The sequence below is a fragment of the Humulus lupulus genome, chromosome 4 (genome assembly GCF_963169125.1).
Source record: "Humulus lupulus chromosome 4, drHumLupu1.1, whole genome shotgun sequence".
NCBI classification, from domain to species: domain Eukaryota; kingdom Viridiplantae; phylum Streptophyta; class Magnoliopsida; order Rosales; family Cannabaceae; genus Humulus; species Humulus lupulus.
In genome coordinates, this window is record NC_084796.1 from 137,720,029 (window position 1) to 137,747,980 (window position 27,952).

The 27,952-nt window shown below is 39.3% G+C and overlaps 1 protein-coding gene across 1 annotated transcript; it reads right to left on the minus strand.

Annotated features, from left to right (window-relative positions):
- Window positions 1–197: 197 nt before the first annotated feature.
- LOC133832562 (7-dehydrocholesterol reductase-like) lies at window positions 198–27,952 on the minus strand. The gene is made up of 10 exons (XM_062262886.1): window positions 27,629–27,952; window positions 3,994–4,143; window positions 3,325–3,438; window positions 2,712–2,838; window positions 2,094–2,194; window positions 1,470–1,595; window positions 1,302–1,366; window positions 940–1,021; window positions 776–858; window positions 198–444 (listed from the first exon to the last, which is right to left on the minus strand). The coding sequence occupies exons 1-10, from the start codon at window positions 27,950–27,952 to the stop codon at window positions 378–380; spliced, it is 1,239 nt and encodes a 412-aa protein (XP_062118870.1). The 3' UTR covers window positions 198–377.

Here is a 27,952-nt window from a genome sequence, read left to right on the forward strand (position 1 = left end):
AATCATAAAATGTAATTCTCAATAGATTGATAAACCATAAGTGTTACATTAAACAATAACTAATTCAAACCATAAATGTGTCTACTTCATGAGATCTTAGTTCTAACTTAAGTTTGAAAGCATAACATAATAAAGTTTTATAATCTTGAACAATTTTTACTTCAAAAATGAAAAATAGAAACAAAACTTTATAGTAATTTTCCTAAACAAGAAAAGTTTTTGGTCATTGAAGATGAGAGAAATACAACATCCATAAAGTTGACCATTACAAAAACAACAATAACAACAACATGATACCAGCCTGCCATCATTTAATTTGGAAAGGCTGAATATACATGCCATTCTCAACATAGAACAAACACTTGTGCAACATTTTCTCAGTAAATTCCGGGGATGACCCTGTACCGAACCTTCTCGCAGTACGATTTCCAGTATTTTCCATACCTACAATAACAATCACATGTCAAGATTTTATGCCTTTATCTGTATGAAAACACGCAAACCATTATTCATTTCGTCTACTTATTTATTTTTCTCTACACTGGCATCGGTTTGTAAATTGTCTACACCTGTTGGACCAGAAACCACTAACATGATCAGAGTTTGTCTCTCCCATACAAGCAAATAAACTAGTAGCACTCGTAAGGTAAGTTTTAACTAATGAATTACCTCAACTTTGGGATCTATTTGAAAAATTAAATTTGGAAGGTTTACCTTTGCAATTTTTAAGGGACATAATTTTTCATAAACAAATGATGAGATTGTGTTTGCTTACTTGGATCGGCACCGATCATCATCCCTTTTCGCCCGGTCGAGGAGAAGGATTGTAAGAAACACCACATAAAAGTAGGGTAAAGCCTGCAGGACAAAAGTGATTCAATTCAAACACAACTTCTAACAACATAAACAAATCTAAACCCCAGAAGGAAAATTACTTACGTGGTTAAAAAGAGCTGGAACAGTCCAGAAAAATGCAGCTAATATTTCTGGGACATAGTGGAAATGTCGAGCTAATCCCCACCTGCGTGAACCAGAGAACTTTGTTTTTAGAATTTTAGCATTTGACAAATTAGGACAATGGCTCATAGAAATAGAAGAAGAAAGCACCCTCTATCAGAAAACCAAACCATCCACATGGTTAGAATGCTCATTTTATATACATAGTGTACCCATTTCAAGGTTTCCAACATCCTGTTGGAGCAAGTAGGCCAACAACAGCATGCTCACCCCCCGCATTCATAACCAAGAAGAAAAAAAAATCCAGTTAGTTCATATTTACATGGCAGAGCCTGAAAACGTACCATCCCGAAGTTAAAAGAATGCTGCTTTTTGTTTCCCCAGTTGTGGTAGTGTAAGTGGCAGTTATCTGTGAAACAGAAAGGGAAGAATTATGCAGGATTTAGCAGCAGATATACAGAAAATTGTATGTATAATGAGAACCAAATAATGAGTTTCAGAGAACCATATACCTTTGATGGAGCTTTACCCCAAACCAAAGCTTTGCCATTTGTTCTGCGAAACTCATGCCTTTGCCTATCACAGTCGTAGTTGATGTATATGAAAACAATGCCTGCTACTAGGACGTAGAGTGCCAACTGTGACAAAGCAAAGTAGACAACTAAAATTAAGAATTAATTTAACAGGGACAATGGGGAAATAGGACAGAAAAGAAAGTATGGTTGGTTGCAAAAAAAATCAAGTCTACGCTCATCTCATGGGCTTGGCAGCTTACAAACAAAGTTACAAGCATTCAACTTTTGCATTTGGCTGGTAGAATAGATTTGCAGCTTCTAACTCAAATCTAGAATCAAATTGCCAATATACAGCTTTTACAAGCTAATAATAATATTACTGGTGTATACCAAGGGGAGTTAGCTCAAATGGGAAGACATGTGGTTTGCTTCCATAAGGTCTAAAGTTTGAATCCCACCAAGGTATCTACATAGCCATTGCTATAGTTTCCTACTCTCTAGTAATGCAGAAAAGTGTTCACATTTTGAAAAGGTTGAAAAACATTTTGGAACTGTTCCTGAACGAAAGCAGTAATATTACATTTTATTGACCAAATAAACTTAGAATAGAAAACTTTATACCTGAGTTCCAAGGTGTACAGGATGATTAACCAGGTACATGCCAGGAGAAGTATATATAGAAGGCACCCATACAAGGCATCCCCAGCAAATATAAAAACCAGCTGTCAAAATGATAGGTACAATGATCCAAATGAGAGAAAGTATGAACAAACCAAAAGAACGGGAAAGAAGCAATAGATAAATTCAGCACTACAAGAACATTTGTTTAATAATTATTTGGTCTCTTCTAATCACAGTGAAAAATTAGGTAGTAGAAACAATTTATCTGCTAAAATTAAGGCCAAGAATTTGCAACGTCATGGTAGCCAATCCAAGTAATTGGGATCAAATACAGCAATAGATGGAAAAGGTTAAAGGGGAAGTAACTATAATCTTCGAATGGTAACGAAAGTAAGAGACTTTAATGATGATGACTTCATAGAAGACGAGTTATCTTATTTCTATCTCACTTAATTCATAAATATAAGTTATGCTTAGTATGCATTCAAAAAAATAATAAGACATCTAAATTTGTACATGTTCCAAAATATCAAACCATCCAGAAGATTATTGCCAAAATGATGTTTAATAAAATAATGGACAACAAGGATGGAAAGTTAAAATAAAAGGATGTAGAACCTCGATCATGTGCAATATCCATTGTGCTCCAGTATCCAGCTTCCCACCAAAAAAACTTAGTAACATACACCAGCATCAATATGGTATTAACAAGCATTGAATCAGCCACTTTGCCGTTCACTTCATACTGGTAAAAAGAAAAAAGATAGACGTTAAATACTAGCAAAAGAGCTAAAGAGTGTGTCCACAAAGCAATCTGTTGTAGAAGTGTAAAACAGGAAGGTCGGGTCTGATTTAGAGGTAAGAAATAACCACCAGGCCAGCTGCACGGGCACACAGTAAAGTAAGATTAAGTGTTCTTTTTGTTCAAATGAATTATACAGAGAAACAATCCTTGAACAAGAGGGAAAATGATTGGCCGCTGGAAATGGATTGTACAGATTTTGTGGCAAAGCAACTCAGATTCGTTAATAAAATTTTAACAGTCTAAGTTCACACAATCAAATGGCTACACTGCTGCCACATATTTCAAATTGTAAGCGAGCCAAGTTTCAAACCTAAAATGCAATTCATATTGCAACTGGCACATCAACCAACACCATGGACATAAACAAAGTGATGCTGAATTACTGACATAATTAGGCATAATTCACAACTATCCCATAGACGCTACCTGCTTTATGCAATAGGTTACAGCTAGAACTGCCCAAGACATCATTCCAAATCTGCAATTTGTAAAAACTTTAATGTCGAAGTTTTTACCAATGCGAGGATAGAGTTCCATACCCTGCAAAAAGACAATCGAAATTCGAAAGGATATTCAAAAGTTATGGTTTGGGAAAATTTCAATAATGACCGCATACACTTAGTAACCCAGCAGAGTTTAAGGTGCTACAAAGCACATACTCTCTAGCAAAATTGAAATAGTAAAAATGACAACAACAAAAAACTAACAGAAACAAGTAACAACCACCACCACCAAAAATCCACTCAAAGTCCTTTTGACAGTTGACAAGTGGTGCCAAGACTTGTGCTAATTTTATTATTATGATTATTTAAGTTAAAAAACTAGATAAATAAAAAAGAAGAAGAAATCAAGCAGAGAACTATTGTGATTTCTAATAGTATTTACATGTGATAGCACAAAGCCCTTGAATAAGACTTAAGAACAACTGATAGGTGAATTATCCTTACAAAGAATGTCACACTCCAAAAACCTAGTCGACAATCCTAAATTTACATGTACCTTCACAACCTTATCTCATTACAGTTTTTTTCTAATTTACCACATCCCAAATTTAATAAACAAGAAAAGCAGAAATCCCAGAAGAATCACACTTACCCAATAGAAATCAATTATGATGTTCCCAGACGAGCCAGAATCAGTGGAAGACGGTGCCACATGGCCCTTAAAACAGAAAGAAAGAGTCTCAAAAATATCCAGCTTGTGGTACGAGCTAGAGTTGGAGGCTATGGCCCTTAAAACACATTTCTAATTATATTATGTTTTAGAGTTACATGTTTAGTATTCATAAGTTAAACTTGTTAAGCACACGTATATTATAATTATGAGGTTTGTAGTTTATACAATAATCTAGAAAACAATAATTCATCTAATAAACAAATACATCAATTGCAATCGTTAAAAAATAATAATAAAAAAAATAAATTACATAAAACTATAACAAAATGTATAGCAAAAAAAGAAAGTCAAAGGTTGTATATACATGGAGAGACTTATACTATCTTCAGTGCAATCTGTAAATTTTATGCTAAATTTAGCAAAAAAAATCAATGAGTGTTATATTTTATGCTAAATCGAAACTGTAAATTTTGTAATTATTAATTTTAGTGTCGTACCTTTGTAAATAATTTTATCCATTATAAATATCATTTGTCTATATACAAAATATATATAGCATATATGTAAATTTTCCTTAACTAGAGGCTTCAATGTCGTACGAAAAGGTTTGCGTAATCACACACAGAACCCTACCAAAATACAAAACTAGGAATTAGCATGTGAAAGAGAACTAACATCAAATATCTGCTACAAATTTTTCCTCCAATTTCAAAACAATACGAGCAAAATCAACAAAAATACCGATATTAACTAAATAGAGGGTTTAAAAATAACACTACCAATAAAACAAACATAACCCTCGTCTCAAAATCAAGTTATGAACCAAAAAAAAAAAACTTTGAGTAGAGAGATTCGGATTTTACCGGGAAAGTACTTTCCGACGATGCGAAAAATCCGATTGCCGGACTTGTCGAGACCTTGGATACGAAAGAACTGCAAAAGTTCGAGGTCGGAGAAATCCTCGTCGATTGACTAATAGTAGAGCAATACCAGCCACGATCGGAAGAGAGTGAAAGAGACTCCTCGTCGCTGAGGCGATCGGTGAACACAACAACTGTCCAGACGGAGAGGCAGAGAGACGCGACTCTGGAAAGTTGTCTTCGTGAGGCAGAGACTTCGGTGAGGGCGGAGAGACTTCGGTGAGGGCGGAGAGACTTCGTGAGGGCGGAGGCAGAGATGAGTTGAGGGCGGTGAGGGCGGAGAGACTTCGGTGAGGGCGGAGAGACTTCGTGAGGGCGGAGGCAGAGATGAGTTGAGGGCGGTGAGGGCGGAGAGACTTCGTGAGTGAGAGATTGAGGCTGAGAGAAAGGCTTGAGAAAATCTGAGAGAAAGGGAATTTTGGCATAAATTCATTTTGCCGCCTGGGATTTTAGTCATATGGCGCCAAAAATTTTAATCCCCACTATTCATCAGTTCCGTGTTAATTTTAATCCCCCATTAATAATAGCATTTTTAAAAATATGCTATTCTTTAATGTAATATATACTCAATATTGTTGTAGTGTTACTTGGGGTCCCATAGACTAAACAAGTCATATGCCCATGAGATTAGTGGGGTCCTACTAGCTAAGTAGGTCATATGCCCATAATCTATTTGGGGTCTTGTTAGTCATATGGGTCATATGCCCAAGCCTACAAACATACATATCATAACACTTATCATAACATAAGAAACATAAGATAACATGTAACACATATAACATATGAATTTCTATCCTATTTTCCTTACCAAAGTTACCGGGATGTGAGGACAGAGTTGGGACTTTTGGAACACTCCTAAAACCATATATAACAGGGTGAGTAGATTTGAAGAAAAAGAAATGAAAGGAATGGAAGGACTAAACCTTTGAGAAACATACTTACCAAAACCTTTTTGCTCAAGAACTTAGATTTCCTAACCAAAATAAAAATTAAGGTTAGAGGCTGAGTAGAAGACTATGAGAACTTGAAAGAAAAGTACAGAATTGAACTAGAGTTTTGGGTTACCTTGAAGACTTGTAAGACCAATCTACACCTCAAACTGAAATACTATAAAACCTTACTTCCCCAAGTGTTTGATAAGCTTATGATTTCCCCACCCAAGTGTTTACACTCTCACACTCACCTAGCAACTTGCAGCCTCTGAACTTAGAGCAAAAGATGAATAATGGATGGGTACTAGGTCCTATTTATAGAGTTTAGGAATGAAAGGATCTTGATTTAACTTGAATAAAAATAATGGCTTTTTAGGTGAAAATAATTTGAATAATCGTTCAGCAAAGGCTGAAGACTCGTTCAAAAAGTTGCTGGACTTATCAAGAGGTTGAATGGCTGAATGGAAAACAAATTCAAATACTTTCAAAATAAGCTGAAGGAGGCGATATATTGCCCCCTGTAGGCGATATATCGCCTGGGCCAGTATGCCCGAGGCAGTCGTGCATCATTTCGTGTTTTCCGTATCTACGTGCTGCGATATATCGCCCCCTATAGCTGCGATATATCGGCATTCGCTGATTATTTAAACATGAAATTACACATTTTTAGCTTAATTCAAATTGAGTAAACAGCCTTGACTAAGCCCTTAAATGTATTCAAAGCTGCTGACTAACCTTAGAGCATTCAAACTTTACCCTTATTAAATTTAATCTTCAAAATACTTAATCCTTAATCACCCATTCATAGCATGTGCTTAAAATCCTATTGGTTCTTATCTAAACCTTATAGTATAATAAATATTATCCTTAATATCAGCCATATTAATCAAACCTTAGGTTAACATTAATATTCTTAAACTATAGGTTAAACTTAGAAAATCTACAAGTACTACTATGAGTGTCCAAATAATTCCCGGTCTGAACCAAAAATCCACAGTTATAAAGATAATACTATAAATACTATAATACTACTATCTAACTAGCTAAGTAAAGTTCTTGGACTCTACAAATGGTACCATCAAATTCCTTGTTTCTAAATGTGTAGATTTCAAGAATTTGAATAAAAATATGTTTGCGTCATATTTTTATGAGTTTGAATTTATTGTTTATATTAAGAGTACAATAGTGAGTGTTAATGAACAATTGATATTGAGATCATTGCACTCTTAAATTAATTTAATTAGGTTACTTTCATTGATGATGAGATTTTTGTGACTTTAATTTAATTTAATGCAATCAAAGAAGAATACATTGTAACCCTAATTGAGAATAATGCGTTAAATTAGGAATGCATGATAACTCTAAAGGAAATTGACATCGTTTATGCATGTAGTGATGAGACTATTGCAACCATTAGAGATCATTGCAAATAAGTGAAGATAATAATGTCAATGCATTTGATGATGAGATCATTGCAAATCTAAATAAGGAGACCAAGGCTAATGTATTTGATGTTGAGATCATTGCAACCTTTAGTGAAATTAATGCAAGACAAGGAGAGGTACAAGGATGGTGGTGTGATACTTGTGCCACCATTCATGCAACCTGTAATGTCCTAGATAGCCAAGACCATTATAGTGTGTATTTTAAATTGTGCTGGACTTGCTAATAAAGTAATTTGGACATAAACGTGTAACTAAAAGTAATTAACGGATTAGGGTTAAAATTGTTGGTCAAAGGAATATTTACTTTCATTAAAAGATAAAGTTCATACATGGGATCACAAAATAAACATTTTAAAAGTCATTTACAATTCAAAAGGGTGGTTACAACACAAGCCGGCCTAAGTAGAAAAATTAAGGTTTAACCCTAGTTCCTCTATGAATCCTCGACCATGGTGGTCGAGCAAGCTGCATATGTACACGCCGCCACAAAATCTCTCCAACTCATGGCTGGTCCAACTTCCCTTTCCCCTTACCTGCACCACATAGCACCCGTGAGCCAAGACTCAACAAGAAAACTTAAACATGTTCATAAGCAATTAATAAGATATTATAGAATCATAATTAACATGCCTACCAGTAATAACCCTACTTATGCATGCATTCAATCCAGATAAATGACTATAGAGTCACACTGGGGCCCATTTCCCTAGGATAAGTGACTGTAGAGTCACCCTGGGGTCCATTGCCCTATCCTCTGTATAACTAGCCTTAAAGCTGGCTAAGAGTACTTGGTGCTTTACTTTCTACGCGACCATAGGGTCGGTCAAGCGTATACCACGCTCCTAGATATGCCTAACCTTATCGGCCTACGCTCAATGCCCTATTGCCGCCCTTGACTTATGAGTCAAGCCTTTTGTCATGCGCTCAACACGCTATTGCCTCCCTTGACTTATAAGTCAAGCCTTTCAATCTAGTAAAATAGTTAAGCATGCATTATACATTACAAGTGTGCACAACACAATTAAGATGTCTAATAAAACAGTCCAAATACGGTCATAACAATGTTTAATAATTGGGCCATGCCCTAATCATATACTGGATGAAGTTTTCTTACCTCTAGTCTAAGCACTAGATAAATAAAAATGACCCTCGAGCATCGCATGCTCTCAGGACCTCCAATTCAACAAACGGGGTGGTGGAATCATCCCACGAGCCCCCAAGTTCTTCCCAAGCTCTAAAAATGTGGCTTTCCAAAATTGATATAGGGCAGGGGCGCTAAAACAAGTTAGAGAGTTCCTAGGAACTCTCATGCAGAGCGCATGGGCACCCAGAACAAGGGAAGAGCGCCCAAGCAAGTCAGACAGCCCCAAAGCCCTCCCCTACATAGCGCAGGGGCGCCCAAACCCAGGGCAGGGGCGCCACATCAAAAACCCAGAATTTATGGGTTTCCACCTGCGTTTTTTCCGAGCTCAACTCATCAAAACTCACCCCAAGTGCCACAAAAATGAGTCCTAAAATCAACATAATACAACTTAAGCAACATAGTAACACCAAAATCTCACCCAAACTCTCACTAAAACTCAAAACCCAATTCTTGAGCTTCAAAGCTTAAGAACTCCTCAAGAACACAAGAAACTCAAGAAAAACTTCAGAAATTTACCTTGTCTATGGAATTTCAAAATATCCACCGCCTCTACTGATCCTTGCTATCTCCCAATCTTCCCAAGAGAGCCCAAATTCCACAATGATTTTCCTTGCTAGCTCCTACTCTTCACATGTTGTTTTAACTCCCAAAACCCCTCCAAATAGGTAACCAAGAGAGGCAAAGAGAGGGAGAGACACATGAATAAGCTAGAGGGCTCAGACTTGGCTAACATGACTCAACCCAAAGGTCAAAATGACCAGTTTACCCTCACCCAAGCCAATGTTCCTTTGTTTAAACCAAGGGTATTTTGGTCTTTTCCCAAGATTCCAACCAATCTCAAATATCACTCTAATTTCCCAATTAATTCCAATATTCCCAAATGATCACGAAACGATTCCCATTACTCTATAAATCCCGGTAATGTGCTAAATAACTAAAATTCCCCTAGGCTCACCCTGAGCCAGGTATTTAATCCTGTTGTGACATTTTCGCTAACTTGCTCACTAGGATCGTCTCGTGCCGAGTAACCTAAATAAATCCACATATGAATGTGGTCTAAATCACAAATGATATACATTTACAAATGTATCCTCAACGGGTCAAAATTACAAAAATACCCTTCTAATAAGAAATGGGCCAACATGCATATTTAATACACTTAAACATGCATAAACAATTATATCATAATATAACTCATGTAATCATGCATATAATCATAAACGTGCACAATATATCCATTTATGCCCTCCCGGCACACTAATCAAGGCACTAAGCCTGATTAGCAAATTCGGGATGTTACAATTATCCCATCCTTATAGGAATTTCATCCTCGAAATTTTACCTAAACTGCTTGAGATACTGATCCCGCATATTTGACTCCAATTCCCAGATCGCCTCCTCGACCTTGTTGTTTCTCCATAATACCTTAAACAAAGGTATTTTTTTATTCCTCAAGACCATGTCCTTCCTATCTAACATATGGACTGGTTGTTCCTCATAGGATATATCTGCTTGTAGCTCCAAATCTTCGTAACTCAACACGTGAGCCTCATCTGATACATACTTCTTGAAGCATCGAAATATGAAACACATTGCGCATTATTGAAAATGTCGGAGGTAAGGCTAGCCTATAGGCCACCTGACCAATCCTCTCCAAGATCTCAAAAAGTCCTACAATCTATGGCTCAACTTTCCCGTCTTCCCAAACCTCTTCACCCCTTTCAATGGTGAAACTCTAAGGAAGACATAGTCTCTCACTTGGAGCTCCACGTTCCTACGCTTTGGAACTGAATAGCTTTTTTGTCTATTCTGTGATGCGAGCATCCAAGCTCTAATCTTTTAGATAGCCTCATTGGTTCTCTGAATTGCTTTCGGACCCAAGTATTTCCTTTCACCCATATCATCCCAGTGAATGAGCAATCTACATTTCCTACCATATGACATCTCATAAGAAGCCACTCCAATGGTTGAATGATAGCAGTTATTGTAGGAAAACTCTATCAAAGGAAAATACTTACTCCAGGACCCTTCAAAGTCCAAAACGCATGCTCGAAGCATGTCTTCTAGTAACTGAATCATCCTCTCAGACTGACCATCTATTTGAGGATGATAAGCTGTACTAAATTTATGTAACAACCCGATAACATACAAGACCAAAATTATGCGAAAAATTAAATACTTTTACTTTAGTTAATCTTATCGAAAATTCATATAAATTTTTTTTTTTAAAAGATCATGTGTGCACACTTTTAGTTTAGCAAACTAAAATACAAGTAATTATCTAAAGAATTATAATATAGTAATAATCCCAAAAGTCATATCGAGTTTTCAACTTTATCTTTTCAAAATGGTGATCCATCAAAACCATCCCCAGGTCGGGCCACATGTACATATCTTTAAGTAGACTCCGATGCTCACCGTTCCATCTTGCTCTTACCCACAACATGAATAACTAGGTATGCAACAAAGCTTAGTAAGAATAGCCTTACAACAGAAGTATACTAAACTCCGATAATGGGTTGACCTAAGGTAGTTACCACTACCGCTCCCTAGGGCATTGGATAAGTTCCAATCCTATCACACAATTTTCTCAAATAATAGCCATATCAGAAACTAATACTTTTGTTGTATCTAACAACCAATTTCACACATATCATAAAACCTGCACTTAGAAAATCCCAGAATATTCAAGATATATAAATATATATATAAAATTTAATAAATTCAAACAAACACAAAGGATCCTGGCTCCAACCCAGATTCACTCTTAATATTCTGGCTCCAACCCGGACTATATTCTCGCTGCCCAGGCTCCATCCCAGACTGATCATTTTTTTTGTACTGGCTCCAACCCAGACTATGTCTTACCTTCGTCCTGGCTCCACCCTGGACTATGTCTTGGCTCCAACCCAGACGATATTTTACCATGTCCTAGCTCCAACCCGGATGGTATTAAACTAAGGTTCTGGCTCCAACCCGAGCCCACTTACCATTACGCTGTAGAATGCATAATCATTGCAAAGGTGGGTATCAAGCATACCCTGGTCTTGATGACCCAAACAAAACTAGTGTAATCTACTACTACAAGCACACTAGTATATTCATGTTATAGCCAAGAAAGGGAAAGGCTAACTTACCTTGATTCCTTAGCTTCTAGTTGAATCCTTAATATCGCTAATTGTTTTCCCATTCGCAGTTACTGTAATTAATACAGTGTATTTGGATTAAACTATGGCATATACTTATAGCTAATATTCTATAATAGTTGCACTCAATCAATACTCATAGACTCTATACAGTAGTCTCCTACACACTTCATAATGTATAAAGGTCGGATTTTCGTTTTGGCCTTTAAAATATCATAGGAACCAGCCTCAAAGTAACATGCTCTCCATACCATGTGATTTAATATTTCTTCATGAAGAAACTATTTTATTTGATAATTATGTACTCTTGTTCAGAATCAAAAGAGTTAACAAAAATCTCTTTTTAGAAAAATTCCATAATTTTTCCCTCTTTCAGGAAATTCACCATTTTCTTTTACAATACAAAAATACTCCTTTTCGCCTCTTAATTTAATTTTATTTTTTAAAGAGTTACCCTTTGTTTATAAAGATTCTTGTTAGCATAACCTTCTATTTCTACCAAGTTTAAAAGATAGCATAAAACCTCTTTTATGGTATTTTTGAAAAGAAGGGAAATTGGACCCTCAATTTATTAAAATGGTAAAAATCATACTTTATTTATCTCAAACTTATTTAGCTTGATTTAATATCCCATGTCCTTAATTAATTTCATAAAAAGGACAATTTCTATATTTCACATTTTTAACTTTTAACTTTTAATTAAGTGATAAAAGTCAATTTTCAAACCTTTACCATACCTTGAGTTTTTGGCCAAAGTGCCGGAATTTTTTTTCACTTATTCACTGCTATAAGGACAGGAACTATGCGAAAACCTCACATTAAAACTTATTTTAGGTTGGGAGAACCAACCTCCCCAAAACCTCATTTTGTTATGGTTAGTATTTTACATTTTCCAGATTTTAGGGCAAACTTTAAAAACTTTATTTCTCTTCAACCGTATCTTATTTTTCTCTAAAATTTTACAGGAACCTTTATACATATATAAAACACGATCATATAAAATTTCATAATTTTTAGGATAGTATAACCCACTCAAATAGTTAAAGAAATCTGGGCAGTGCATGTTGCCTAGTATTTTTTTTCCAAATTTGCATCACAATGCCAAAAAGTGCATAACTTGATCTGAAAAATACCTTTTTGGGATTTTCCAAAGCCTGAGATTAAGTAATCTCAAAGTCCTACACAAATACACAATAAAATTTTACAAAAAGAGGCAACAAAGTATGGTCAGACTCGTTGGAAATCAGACTACGATTTTTGGCAGCATGCAATTTTACTCGCAACAATATTACCAACATTTCTAGCATAAACCTAAGCCACAAGCATGCATGCAAATCATCATACCACAGAAATTAAAACCTAAACATAAAAATATGCTAAAAAACTATTAAAATACCCTATACAACGAGATCTATAAGAATAGATAAAGAACTTATGGAAGTAAACATAAGGTTTTACCTCTTGAAGCCCCAGCTTGGATATGATTTACTTAGCACTTCAAACTTTTCCCTTGGTGTTCTAAACCCCCGAAATCGAGCCCCAAGCCCATCGTAAAAATTTTAAAAAGAGGTTAGAGTAGAAAAAAATAGGTGATGGATAAGAATATGCAAGCTTTACAAAGTTCCTTACCTTGTCTTGCTTTGATCATAAAAGATGTTCAAGCTTTGAGATCTAGCTTGTATGTACTCCTTTGGACCCTAGAACACAAGAACATGGTCATGCATGGTTTTTAGATCCCATGCATGCACAAGAACCCTATCATTTCGGGTTGGAGAAGAAGGAGAAAGAAAAAGAATCACAAAGAATGATTAAACTTACTTTGAAGCTTGGTATTTTCCTCTTGAAGTTCTTCTTCTCAAAGAAAGGAGAGTAGCTCTATGGAGAGTTTCTAGTTTCTTAGAAAATGAAAAAAAATTCACAAATGAAGTGAATATAGAGGTGGGGGGGGGGGGGTTCGGTTGAGTGAGTAAGAGAGAGAGAGAGAGAGAGAGACTGATGATTAGAAGAGAGTTGCTTGTATGGAAAGCAAAATGCCTTTCCTATACTTGGACTTTGGATAAAGGAATTTGTATGCTAGAACAAAAAATCCCTAGGGACCCTTTTCCCTAGGCTATGTCGTCTCCCCTCTCTCTCTCTCTCTTTTCCCTCTTGATTTTACCGTTTTGCCTTTCCCTAATTGCCTCCTAAAGAAAATAGCTCAAGAACCCTATGGTTCTTTTATACCTTTCATTTTCCTTATTTTTCACCTATAGTTTTTAAATTTTCACACACGAATTAATTTAAATATTTTGTGAAAAAAAATAATATTTGTCACACTATTAAAAATAATTGTCAATTTATCTCATATTGACCAAAATGCACTTCAAGGCCAAAGCAAACATTTTTTCATCCTTAAGCATAATTAATTAGAATTCAATCATCAACCAATTTCTTAAAATATATTGGCTTAACAATAAATTCCCCAATTGCCTAAAAATATTATTATCCCATAATATTTTTCCTATTTTATTTTATTTGAGACTTTTCTCCCATTAGGGTTTACGCCTTGGTCCAAGAACATGTTTTTCTTTGCAAAAAGACTAGATCATTAACCACATTATAACAAATCAAGAATTGTCTCAAATTCATATAATATTATATAAAAATAATGTTTCACAAAATCTTTCATTGGCCTAAACCGGCTACTAACGTGTGTTCAAAACACATGATGTTACAATTTTAACTATTTACCCATAGCATTCTGCAAACTTCCCCAGAACTTGGAAGTAAATGTGGAGTCCTGATCTGACACAATCGACTTTGGATCCCCATGAAGATGCACTATCTCTGTCACATAGAGATATTCATACTGGTCAATTGTATAATTTGTCCTCACTGCTAGATAGTGAGTTTATTTGGTGTATCGATCCACAATAACCTACATATAATCATGTTTACCAACTGTCGTAGGCAAGCCAATCACAAACTCCATAGTGATGTCCTCTCATTTCCACTCTGGGATATTCAAAGGCTGTAATAGCCCCACTGGTCTCTGATGCTCAGTCTTGACCTGCTAACATGTGAGACACTTAGCCATATATTCAGTTACATCTGTCTTCATCCCAGGCAACCAATATAATGTCTTCAGATCCTAATACATCTTCGTGGTGCCTGGATGCAAAGAGTAAGGGGGTAGTATGAGATTTGTCCAGAATCTCCCGTTTGATAACAACATCCGTGGGAACACATATCCGACCCTTGTACCTCAGTAAACCAAGATCTGTCACTATATAGTACTTAGCCACTCCAACTAGAATATCCCATCTAATCTTCATCAACTGTGGATTATTCAACTGACATTCCTTTATTCTCTCTAAAAGAGTAGGCTGTAGGGTGATGTTGGCAAACTAGCCACCCACCACTAACTCTATCCCTGCTCTGGTCATATCCTCTGCCAATTCCTTGGATATTTGCCTTGAACTGCATAATTTTCCCAAACCATTCCGACTTAAGGCATCTGCCACCACGTTGGCTTTCCCTGGATGATATAGGATTTCACAGTCATAATCCTTCACCAGCTCTAACCAACACCTTTATCTCATGTTCGAATCATTTTGTGTGAAGAAATACTTTAGGTTTTTGTGGTCAGTGTATATCTCACACTTCTCCCCATATAGGTAATGCTTCCATACCTTAAGTGCAAAGACCACTGCTGCTAACTCCAGATCATGCGTAGGGTATCCGTGTTCATATTCTTTCAACTGACGTGATGCATAGGCAATCACCTTCCCTGCCTGCATAAGAACACAGTCCAAACCCTGTCTTGAGGCATCACAGTAAATCACAAACTTCTCCTGATCTATTGGAAGACTCAGTACTGGAGTTGTAATCAATCGATGCTTCAACTCCTGGAAGCTATTCTCACATCTATCTAACCACGCAAACTTTAAGTTCTTGCGTGTCAGCTCCATCAATGAGGTAGCCATCCTTGAGAACCCTTCCACAAAGCACCTGTAATAACCTGCCAATCCAAGGAAACTTCTTATCTCTGAAGCATTCCTTGGCCTTGCCCAATCATTGACTGCCTCAATCTTAGCTGGTTCCACCTTGATCTCATCTCTACTGATAATGTGACCAAGGACAGCCATTTGTGGTAACTAGAACTCACACTTCTTGAACTTCAAATACAACCTGTGTTCCCTTAGCCTCTATAAAATCAACATGAGATGCTGCTCATGCTTTTCCTCCGATTGAGAATCTACTAGACTATTGTCGATGAAGACGATCACAAACTGATCCAAATAATCTCTGAACACCCTGTTCATCAGGTCCATACAAGTTGCTAGGGCATTAGTCATACCAAATGACATGACCGGGAACTCATAATGCCCATATATAGTGCGAAAGACTGTCTTCGGTATATATTCCTCCTTGATCCTCAGCTAGTGATAACCAAATCAAAGATCAATCTTTGAGAATACAGTCTTGCCATGAAACTAATCAAACATGTCATTTATCCTTAGTAGAGGATACTTATTCTTAATGGTTAGCCTATTCCGTTCTATGTAATCAATAAACACCCTTTGAGAATTGTAACGACCCAAAATTACTAATAGGGCTTAAGGGCCTTGATTAGTGTGCCGAGAGGGCATACCTAGATTTTATGTGATTTAAATGATTAAAAGCATGTTTATATGATTATTTGGATATCTGTAATGCATGACTATGTGTATTAGTATGCATGTAGGCCCTGATTAGGTTATATGGGCATATACGTAATTTTGGACTGTTGAGGGCATAAATGTAAATATCTGTGATAAATTGTTGAGACCACATTATTATGTGGATATATTTGTAGCTTGTGACTCGAGGCGATCCTAGTGAGCTGTTTAGCGAAAAAGTCACGGCGGGGATCTATACCCGGCTCAGGGTGAGTCTGGGGGTATTTTTGGGAATTTAGAAAATATATTGGAGATTATTTGATATTCAGGAATATAATTGGTGATTAGTTAGGTGTCGGAATGTAAGCGGTAAATATTAGAGACATTCGAGGAATTAGCGGGAATTGGGAGTAATGACCAAAATGCCCTTCGAATGACTTAAAGGCTTAAGATTTATGGGAGGGCAAATTGGTCATTTGGTATTAAATAAGAGATAAGTATTACTCAGCCTTTTTGCACTTAGTGGAATGTTTAGAATTTAGAGGAAGCTAAGAAAGCAAAAGAAAGGAAATAAGGAAAAAGAAGTAGAAGTCTCTTTTCTCTCACGGTTTGGGATTTCTTCTTCAATTCTTGGGGCCTTTTAGAGCTACAATTCAGAGGAGCTTTAGGCTAAGGCTTTGCACTTGGGACCTTGATCAAGTTTGAGAGTTCAGCAGGGATTAGGCATCCAACTGAGGTAAGTTTCAAGGTTCTTCTCTTGAGTTTCTAGTTTTGGCTGAGATGGTTTTCTAAACATGAGTTTGGATGGAATCATGGGGGATAAGCTTGAGGAAGTGAAGGGCTTGAGGCTAAAAGGACACTGGAGATAATATAGGTTGAGAGTCTCCATTGAAGGTATGAAATTCTAGCTCTAAAGTGCTGAAGTTTCTGTTGTTTTCTGTTGAGTTTTTGAGCTTCAAGCTCAATCATGGTGAATTCTTTGACTTGGGGTGCATGTGATTGATTTTCATATGGTTGGGTCTTATCGGGTGTGTTATATATGTTGGTAGGATTTCTTTGGGATATGGTTGAGGTTTGGAAGGATTTTGTAGAGGTTTGGCTCGGGGAAAATCGAAGGAAGAGGAAAACAGGGTTGGCTGTGCTGTGACTAGCGCTGTAGCGCTAGCCTTTGGGCGCTACAACGCTAGGCCTTGTGGTCAGAGGGCTTTTTTGCTCTGTTTGTAGCGTTGTAGCACCCACTTTAGGGCGTTGTAGCGCTACCCTATTCCCATAAGGGGATTTTTGGGTTATTTCCTAGGGTTTTTGCCCGGGGACTAGGGGTTTCATTCCACCACCCCGTTTAGTGGAATTAGGGCTTCCCGAGGGTTCGGAATTGGTTCTAAGGTTAGGTTTTGGGATTGAAGTTTGGTGACAATTCTGATCTATGGTTGTGACTAGGTGTACGCTAGCGCTTAGAAGGGATCATGCTTGAGGGGTGTCATCATTGATCAAAGCTACCGGAATCCAAAGGTAAGAAAACTGCACCCGGTTATGTGATTGTGTTGGGACTAAGAGCTTCCTACATCTGTATGATGTCATAGATGGTATTATGCCATGGGACATGTGATAAACGACCTAAGAGTGTTGTAATCAATATTTGCGCACAGGGCGCGGCTCGGCTACTTGTAGCTGAGGACAACTTGATATTCACTGAGCTCGGTTTAAGCGGACCGGAGTTAGTGGAATAAATAGAGGGTGCGACCTAAGGGCGTTGACCCTGGTTAACATATGTGAATTGGTTGTTAATGTGAAATGATGAACTTGGTATGCTGAATACTTGATTATTGTGAATATTTGGATTGTTGAGTATATGATTATACTATATGAGTTATCCGATTGTTTGTTTGATGATTATGTTATGTTATTGTGTTTTCTTGCTGGGCCTTGGCTCACGGGTGCTACGTGGTGCAGGTAATGGCAAGGGTAAAGCAGACCAGTCCTGAGTGGGAGAGCTTTGAGGCTTAATGTACATAGTCAGCTAATCGGCCGCCACGACCGAGGAGTGGTACAGGACAGGAAAAGCCTAAATGTCTATTTTTCCCTTAGAGTGGCTTGTGGCTGTACTTTTGTCTTGAAATTTTGTAAACTGTCTTTTAATATTATTACTTATGGGATCTTATGTAAAGGAATATTTATTTGATATAAAATGTAGCTTTTATGGCCAAAATCTTTTAACCCTAGTTCAACGACAGTTTCAGTAACACATTTCTAACTAAATGACTTGATTAGCAAGTCTTGCACCTTTATAAATACACAGTGTAACAGTCTTGGCTATCCAGGGCGTTACAACTTGGTATCAGAGCGACCTAGGTTTAAGGGTTCCTGAAGACTGGCTGGACGTGTACATTCGACGTTAAAGACAAGCTCGACTCAGGGTTTGGTTATTGTGTATACATGATTATATGCTTAAATGATTAGGTAGGATTATGAATGCTGATATCTGTATGATAATAGGAAGCGTGAGATACTGATAGGGCGTGGCCCTTGATTATTGTGTGATGATATTGAGGCGTGCTTATTAGCATTGCTATGCATGTGAATGAATATATGGATGAATACTTGGATGAACTATTATATCTTGATTGTTTGTGAATATTTGAGTTCTAATGGTGGATCAGGGAAGGATTATTACCCTGTCATCATAGTCTGACTGCCAAGTTGTTGATTGCAGATTAACTTGGATAACTATGCATCCAAGGAAATCTAGAGATGATGACCAGGGCCAGACCCTTCCGCCAGTCCCTGAGAACTGGTAGCAACTTATGGCAGACATGCAAGGATGACTAGAGAGCCAGGATGAGCAGATCCAAATTCTACGACAGCAGGCTCCATCAGGGAGTGCTACCCCTATGGTGCCACCTGTAGTGGTACCAGTTGTACAACCAGTAGAGGTTGGGAACAGATGGGAGCCATTGTATGAGTGGTTCAGGAAACAACAGCCCCCGATTTTTAGGGAGGACCTGACCCACTAAAGGCCGAACAGTGGATGACCATGATTACTACTATCTTGGATTTCATGAGGGTAAAAGGACATGATAGAGTGGCCTGTGCCACATACATGCTGAGAGAGGATGCCCGTACCTGGTGGGAAGTGGCATCACAGACCAAAGATGTTACTACACTGAGTTGGGAAGGATTCAAGGATCTATTCAGTCAGAAGTAATATAATGTTGCCATCAGGATAGCGAAGGTAAATGAGTTTGTGGGGTTGGTTCAGGGTAGCATGATAGTTACAAAATATTCCCTGAAGTTTGACAGACTTGCAAAGTTCGCACCAAAACTTGTGCCTACTGATGCACCTAGGCAGGATAGATTTATCAGAGGGCTTAATGCTATGATAGCCCGAGATGTGAGGATTACAACAATTCTTGGGGGGAGAACTTATGCCCAAGCTATTGAGAAGGTTCTTACCGCTGAGGAAGCGGAGAATAAGATATGGAGGGAGAGTGCAGGAAGGCGGGAGGGCCGCAAGGCGGTGCCTCCATATTCTGGTTCTGGTAGGGGCGGAGGCCCCACTGATCTGAAAAGGAAGATCCCTGATGCTTCGACTGCTCCTGGTCCTGATAGGAGAGGTTGGGGTACTCAAGGTGGCCATCAGGGAGGCGGTGACTCATGGAGGAGCTATCCTGAGTGCACGAGGTGCAGAAGATGCCATCTGGGAAAATGTCGGGCTAAGGCCTATTATGTGTGCAAGGTGGTGGGACACCTTAAGAAGGACTGCCCAGCAGTGAAGAAAGGAGATGCAGGGAAGGTGGACATCTTGACTCCAGCTCAAGTGTTCACCCTGACGCAGGCGGAGGCCGAGGCTAGTCTCTCGGTAGTGACAGGTCAGCTTTCTAGTGCTGGCTCTCCTTTTAATGTATTGATTGACTCTGGTGCTACACATTCATTTATTTCTAGTGAGGTAATTGATAGACTGTGTAGACTTAGTGAGTGTTATTCTTAGGAATTTGGGACTATTTTGCCTACAGGAGAACTGGTAGTTTCTAGGAGGTGGATTAGAGCACTGTCAGTGATGGTTGATGGTAGGGAATTGTCAGTAGACTTGATTGAGTTGGGTATGGAGGACTTTGATATGATATTAGGCATGGATTGGCTGGTTAGATATGGAGTTACTATTGACTGCAGAAAGAAGATGGTGACCTTTGAGCTGGAGGGCGAGGATCCCTTTGTCTTTGTGGGAGCGGTGCATGGACCCCGCATACCCATGATATCAGCGCTGAGAGCCAGAGATCTGTTACAGGGAGGATGTATAGGTTTTTTGGCTAGTGTGGTAGATACCACTAGGGTTTCGCCAACAAGACCGGAGGAGACCAGATTGGTTTGCGAGTTCTTGGCTGTGTTTCCTGAGGACTTACCTGGACTACCATCGCACAGAGAGATTCAGTTTTCCATTGAGTTGGCGCCAGGGATAGAACCAGTGTCGAGGGCACCATATAGAATGGCGTCGACAGAATTGAAGGAATTGAAGATACAGTTGCAAGAGCTTCTGGATTTGGGGTTCATCAGACCTAGCTACTCGCCATGGGGTGCTCCAGTTTTGTTCATGAAGAAAAAGGATGGGACTCTGAGAATGTGTATAAACTACAGGGAATTGAACAAGTTAACTATCAAGAATAAGTATCCCCTACCAAGGATTGACGACTTGTTCGATCAGATGCAGGGTAAGACGGTGTTCTCAAAGATTGATCTTCGATCTAGTTATCACCAGATGAGGATCAAGGACGAGGACATATCGAAGATGGCCTTTCAAACGAGGTATGGGCATTATGAGTTCCTGGTCACGTCGTTTGGTTTGACCAATGCCCCAGCAGCCTTTATGGATCTAATGAACAACGTGTTCAAGGATTTTCTGGATCAGTTCGTTATTGTCTTCATCGACGATATCTTAGTGTACTCCAGTTCAGAGAAAGAGCATGAGTTTCATCTTCGACAGGTTCTACAGAGGTTGAGGGAGCACCAGTTGTATGCCAAGTTTAAGAAATGTGAATTTTGGCTATCAGAAGTGACATTCCTTGGACATATTGTTGGTGTAGATGGGATTAAGGTGGATCCATATAAGGTGGAGGCAGTTAGGGATTGGTCAAGGCCAAGGAATGCCTCGGAGGTGCAAAGTTTTCTTATTCTAGGGGGTTACTACAGACGGTTTGTGAAAGGCATCTCGAAGTTAACGACACCGATGACAGAATTCACACGAAAGAATTTGAAGTTTATCTGGTCAGACAAGTGTGAGAACATTTTCCAAGAATTGAAGCGATGACTTATTACCGCGCATATGTTGAGTCTTCCTTCGGGGGAAGGGAAGTTTGTTGTCTACTGCGATGCATTGAGGTTGGGTTTAGGCTGTGTGTTGATGCAGAACGTGAAAGTGAATTCTTATGCGACACGGCAGCTGAAGGAGTATGAACAGTGGTATCCTACCCATGATTTGGAGTTGGAAGCGGTGGTATACGCACTGAAAGTTTGGTGGCATTACCTATATGGGGAGAAGTGCAAGATATACACCAATCACAAGAGCTTGAAGTACTTGTTCACACAGAAGGACCTGAACATGAGACAGAGACGTTGGCTAAAGTTTGTGAAAGACTATGACTATGATATTCTTTACCATCCGGGGAAAGCCAATGTAGTGGCGAATGCATTGAGCCGGAGAGGCCCAGGTCAGTTATATAGTTCTACCCAGATCTCAAGAGAGTTAGCTGATGAGATGGTCAAAGCGGGGATAGAATTGGTGGTGGGCCGATTAACCAATATTACTCTGCAGTCGACCCTGCTAGAGCGGATTAAATAAGGTCAATTGGTAGACGCTTAGTTACAGGAGGTTACGGAGAATGTCTTAGCGGGAGTAGCTAAGGACTATTCTATTTCTGAGGCTGGTTTGCTTCGGTATCAAGGACGGATTTGTGTTCCAGGTGATGAGGGGATCAGACGAAAGATATTGGATGAGTCACATACGACGCTGTACTCACTTTATCCGGGTACCACGAAGATGTACCAGGATCTACGGATGTTATATTGGTGGCCAGGGATGAAGAAGGATGTGGTGGAGTACGTAGCCAGATGTTTAACCTGTCAACAGGTGAAGGTTGAGCATCAGCAACCAGCAGGGTTGCTTCAGCCTTTGGGTATTCCTGAGTGGAAATGGGAGGATATTACGATGGATTTTGTGGGAGGTTTACCCAGAACGGTAGGGCTTCATGGCTAAGTGTGGGTGATAGTGGACAGATACACCAAGTCAACCCATTTTATTCCAGTAAGGTCGACATATACTGTGGATCAGTATGCAGAGTTGTATGTGAGGGAGATCGTACGTCTCCATGGGGTTCCTAAGTCTATAGTGTCAGACCAGGATCCTATCTTTACCTCCAAGTTTTGGGGTAGTTTGCAGAAGGATATGGGAACTCAATTGAAGTTCAGCACAGCCTTCCATCCTCAGACTGATGGACAGTCTGAGAGGACGATTCAGGTATTAAAGGATATGCTCAAAGCGCGTGTGATTGACTTCGAGGGATCTTGGAGTAATTATCTTCCGTTGATTGAGTTTTCATACAACAATAGTTACCAATCAACGATTGGAGTGGCTCCCTACGAGATGTTATATGGGAGGAAATGTAGATCACCCATTCATTGGGATGAAATGGGTGAGAGGAAGTATTTGGGGCCGGATATGGTTCAGAAGACAAATGAAGCTATTGAGAAAATGTGAGCTAGGATGCTCGCCTCACAGAGTAGATAGAAGTGCTACACTGATCCCAAGCGTAGGGATGTGGAGTTCCAAATTGGGGACCATGTGTTTCTCCGAGTTTCACCATTGCGAGGGGTGAGGAGATTTGGAAAGAAAGGCAAGCTAAGCCCTAGGTTTATCAAACCCTTTTGAGATCCTGGAAAGGATCGGTCAGGTGGCTTACAGGTTAGCCTTGCCACTATCGTTGTCAGGAGTCCATGGCATATTCCATGTTTCTATTCTTCAGAAGTACGTCTCAGATGCGACACGTGTATTTAGGTATGAAGACTTGGAATTGCAGATAGATTTAGCTTATGAGGAGCAACTGGTTCAGATTTTGGATTGGAAGAATAAAGTACTACGGAATAAGATGATTCCTTTAGTTAAAGTATTGTGGAGGCATAGTAAGGTCGGAGAAGTGACCTGGGAGCTTGAGTCAGCGAGGCAGGATCAGTATCCCGAATTATTCAAGTAGATTTCGAGGACGAAATTCTCATTATGAGGGGATAGTTGTAACGACCCAAAATTACTAATAGGGCTTAAGGGCCTTGATTAGTGTGTCGGGAAGGCATAATTGGATTTTATGTGATTTAAATGATTAAAAGCATGTTTATATGATTATTTTGATATCTGTGATGCATGGCTATGTTTATTAGTATGCATATAGGCCCAGATTAGGTTATAAGAGCATATTCGTAATTTTGGCCCGTTGAGGGTATCAATGTAAATATCTGTGATAAATTGTTGAGACCACATTATTATGTGGATATATTTGTAGCTTGTGACACGAGGCGATCCTAGTGAGCGGTTTAGCAAAAAAGTCATGGCGGGGATTTATACCCGGCTCAGGGTGAGTTTGGGGGTATTTTTGGGAATTTAGAAAATATATTGGAGATTATTTGATATTCAGGAATATAATTGGTGATTAGTTAGGTGTCGGAATGTAAGCGGTAAATATTAGAGACATTCGAGGAATTAGTGGGAATTGGGAGTAATGACCAAAATTCCCTTAGAATGACTTAAAGGCTTAGGATTTATGGGAGGGCAAATTGGTCATTTGGTATTAAATAAGAGATAAGTATTACTCAGCCTTTTTGCACTTAGTGGAATGTCTAGAATTTAGAGGAAGCTAAGAAAGGAAAAGAAAGGATAGAAGGAAAAATAAATAGAAGTCTCTTCTCTCTCACGGTTTGGGATTTCTTCTTCAATTCTTGGGGCCTTTTGGAGTTAAAATTCAGAGGAGCTTTAGGCTAAGGCTTTGCACTTGGGACCTTGATCAAGTTTGAGAGTTCAGCAGGGATTAGGCATCCAACTGAGGTAAGTTTCAAGGTTCTTCTCTTGAGTTTCTGGTTTTGGCTGAGATGGTTTTCTAAACTTGAGTTTTGGATGGAATCAAGGGGGATAAGCTTGAGGAAGTGAAGGGCTTGAGGCTGAAAGGATACTAAAGGTAATCTAGGTTGAGAGTCTCCATTGAAGGTATGAAATTCTAGCTCTAAAGTGCTGAAGTTTCTGTTGTTTTCTGTTGAGTTTTTGAGCTTCAAGCTCAATCATGGTGAATTCTTTGTCTTGTGGTGAATTCGATTGATTTTCATATGGTTGGGTATTATGGGATGTGTTATAGATGTTGGCAGGCTTGCTTTGGGATATGGTTGAGGTTTGGAAGGATTTTGTAGAGGTTTGGCTCAGGGAAAATCGAAGGAAGAGGAAAACAGGGTTGGCTATGCTGTGACTAACGCTGTAGCGCTAGCCTTTGGGCGCTACAACGCTAGGCCTTGTGGTCAGAGGGCTTTTTGGCTTTGTTTGTAGCGCTGTAGTGCCCACTTTAGGGTGCTGTAGTGCTACCCTGTTCCCAGAAGGGGATTTTTGGGTTATTTCCTAGGGTTTTTGTCCGGGGGCTCGGGGTTTGATTCCACTACCCCATTTAGTGGAATTAAGGCTTCCCGAGGGCTCGGGATTGGTCCAGAGGTTAGGTTTTGGGATTGAAGTTTGGTGAAGATTCTGATCTATGGCTATGATTAGGTGTACGCTAAGGCTCGGAAGGGATCGTACTTGAGGGGTGTCATCATTGATCAAAGCTACCAGAATCCAAAGTAAAGAAAACTGCACCCGATTATGTGATTGTGTTGGGACTAAGATCTCCCTATATCTGTATGATGTCATAGATGGTATTATTCCATGGGACATGTGATAAATGGCCTAAGAGTGTTGTAATCAATATTGGCACACAGGGCACGGCTCGGCCACTGGTAGCTGAGGACAGCTTGATATTCATTGAGCTCGGTTTAAGCGGGCTTGAATCAGTGGAATAAATAGAGGGAGCGAACTAAGGGCGTTGACCCTGGTTAACATATGTGAATTGGTTGGTAATGTGAAATGATGAACTTGGTATGCTGAATACTTGATTATTGTGAATATTTGGATTGTTGAGTATATGATTATACTGTATGAGTTATCCGATTGGTTGTTGGATGATTATGTTCTGTTATTGTGTTTTCTTGCTGGGCCTTGGCTCACGGGTACTACATGGTATAGGTAAAGGCAAGGGTAAAGCGGACCAGTCCTAGTGGGAGAGCTTTGAGGCTTAATGTACATAGTCAGCTAATCGGCCGCCACGGCCGAGGAGTGGTACAGGACGGGAAAAGCTTAAATATCTATTTTGCCCTTAGAATGGCTAGTGGCTGTACTTTTGTCTTGAAATTTTGTAAACTATCTTTTAACATTATTACTTCTGGAATCCCATGTAAAGGAATATTTATTTTATATAAAATGTAGCTTTTGTGAGCAAAATCTTTTAACCATAGTTCAACTACAGTTTCACTAACACATTTCTAACTAAATGACTTGATTAGCAAGTCTTGCACCTTTGTAAACACACAGTGTAACGGTCTTGGCTATCCAGGGCGTTACAAGAATCATCCTTCTTCTTTACAAATAAGGTTGGTGCACCCCATGGAGAGAAACTGAGTATGATAATACCAAGTCTAATATCTCTTGTAACTGCACCTTTAGTTATTTCAATTCTGCTGGGCCATTCTGTACGATGCCCTGGACACCAGTTCTGCCCCTGGTGCCAGTTCAATAACAAACTATATCTCTCTGTGTGGTGGCAGCCCTGACAAATTCTCTGGAAACACATCCAAAAACTCAAAGACTAGTCTGGTCTCTTTTGATCCCCTGGCATGACCTGAGTGGTTTCCACGACACTGACTAGGAATCCTATGCAACCACCTCACAATAGGTCTCTAGCTCTCAACACTGATATTATAGGTACACGGGGTCCATGCACAGTGCCAAAAAATAAAAACGAATCCCCACCCTCAGGCTCAAAGGTTACCATCTTCTTTTTGCAGTCTATGGTTGCTCCATACTTTACTAGTCAATCCATGCCCAAAATTATGTCGAAGTTATTCATAACTACTCCAATCAAATCAACTGACAACTCTTTGCCATCCACTGTCACTGGTAGTGATCTAATATATCTCATGTAAATTACTAGCTCCCCAGTGGGCAGTAAGGTTCCAAACCCCACAATATAATAATCACATGGTCTACACAGTTTATAAATTATCTTACTAGAAACAAAGGAATGTGTAGAACCATAATCAATCAATATAGTATAAGAGGTTTCAAGACTAGAAAGCCGACCTGCCACTACCGAGGGACTACCCTTAGCCTTTGCCTGTGTCAACGTGAACACTCGAGTTGCAGTCAAGCTGTCTACTTTCTTTGGTTCATATTTCTTCACTCTCAGGCAACCTTCCGTCAAATGTCCCACTACCTTGCATAGTGAGCAGGCCTTTTCCCTACACTCTCCCACATGGCACCTTCTGCACCTAGTGCACTCAAGGTAAGCCCTCCAGACCTTATTACTGCCCTGGCGGCCTATCTGTATACTACGTGGCCTCCTGTCGGGGCTTGGACCTAAAAATGTGTATGAAGCCTTCTTTTTTTGGTCCCTAGGACCTCCGCCCCTACTAGAACCCACAAATTGAGGTCCCATCCTCCTGGTGTCTCTCCTGGCTGCGTTGTCACGCTAGATTTTGTTCTATGCGCCCTTTTTAGTAAGGGCTTTCTCTACCACCTGGGCATATGTCGTCACCCCAGGCACGGTAGTAATTCAAACATCTTGGGCTATCATAGGTTGTAGCCCCTATAGGAACCTTTCCTTCCTTGTCCCATCATTGGGCACCAAGTCCGAAGCAAACTTGGCTAGTCTATCAAGCTTAAGTGCATACTCTATCACTGACATATTTCCCTGTAGCGACTTACTGAATTCCTCTGCCTTTGCAGCGCTAACGACATCATTGTAATACTTTTCATTGGATAAAGTTCTGAGTTCTTCCTAATCCATTATTTTCACGTTCCTCGTCTGATATATCACTTCCCACCGAATTCGGGAATCCTCCCAAAACATATAAGTGGGACAAGCCTCTCTATCATTACCCTCTACCCTCATAAAGTCCAGGATAGCGGTAATCATGCTCATCCATAGCTCGGTATTTTCTGGATCTGCATTACCCTAAAAAACTAGAGGGTGCTGTTTCCTGAACCTTTCATAAAGAGATTCCCATCTGTTCCCAGCCTCTGGCGGCTATACTATTTCCGGTACAAACTAAGGTGGTACCATTGGCGGAACATTCCCTACTGGAACTTGTTGCTGTCTAAGTAGGCATATTTCTTCTTTCTGTCTCTGTAATCTAGCTTGCATATCAGCAAGCCCTTGCTGCCAGTTCTTTGGAGTTGGCGAAGGGGTCTGACCCTGATTATCATTCTTGGTCTGTATTTCTTGGCTAGCTAATGGATCTGACTGTCCTGGAAGAATACTTCCAAATTTATCTCTCTCTTTGCAGTTAACAACTCGACCTATTAGGTAGTAATAACAATACCTCTTGTCACCCTGTGGTCCAAGACCGAACAAACAATCATTCACACAGCAGTCAAGGGCCAT

Excerpts from the sequence above, each read along its gene's own strand:
- LOC133832562 (XM_062262886.1), bottom strand. The coding sequence starts at position 27,952 with ATGGCCCTTGACTGCTGTGTGAATGATTGTTTGTTCGGTCTTGGACCA. Across the intron at positions 4,144-27,628 it reads TAGGGAATGTTCCGCCAATG|AAATGTGTTTTAAGGGCCAT; the intron begins GTACCACCTTAG and ends TAATATAATTAG. Across the intron at positions 1,596-2,093 it reads CTGTACACCTTGGAACTCAG|TTGGCACTCTACGTCCTAGT; the intron begins GTATAAAGTTTT and ends GCTTTGTCACAG.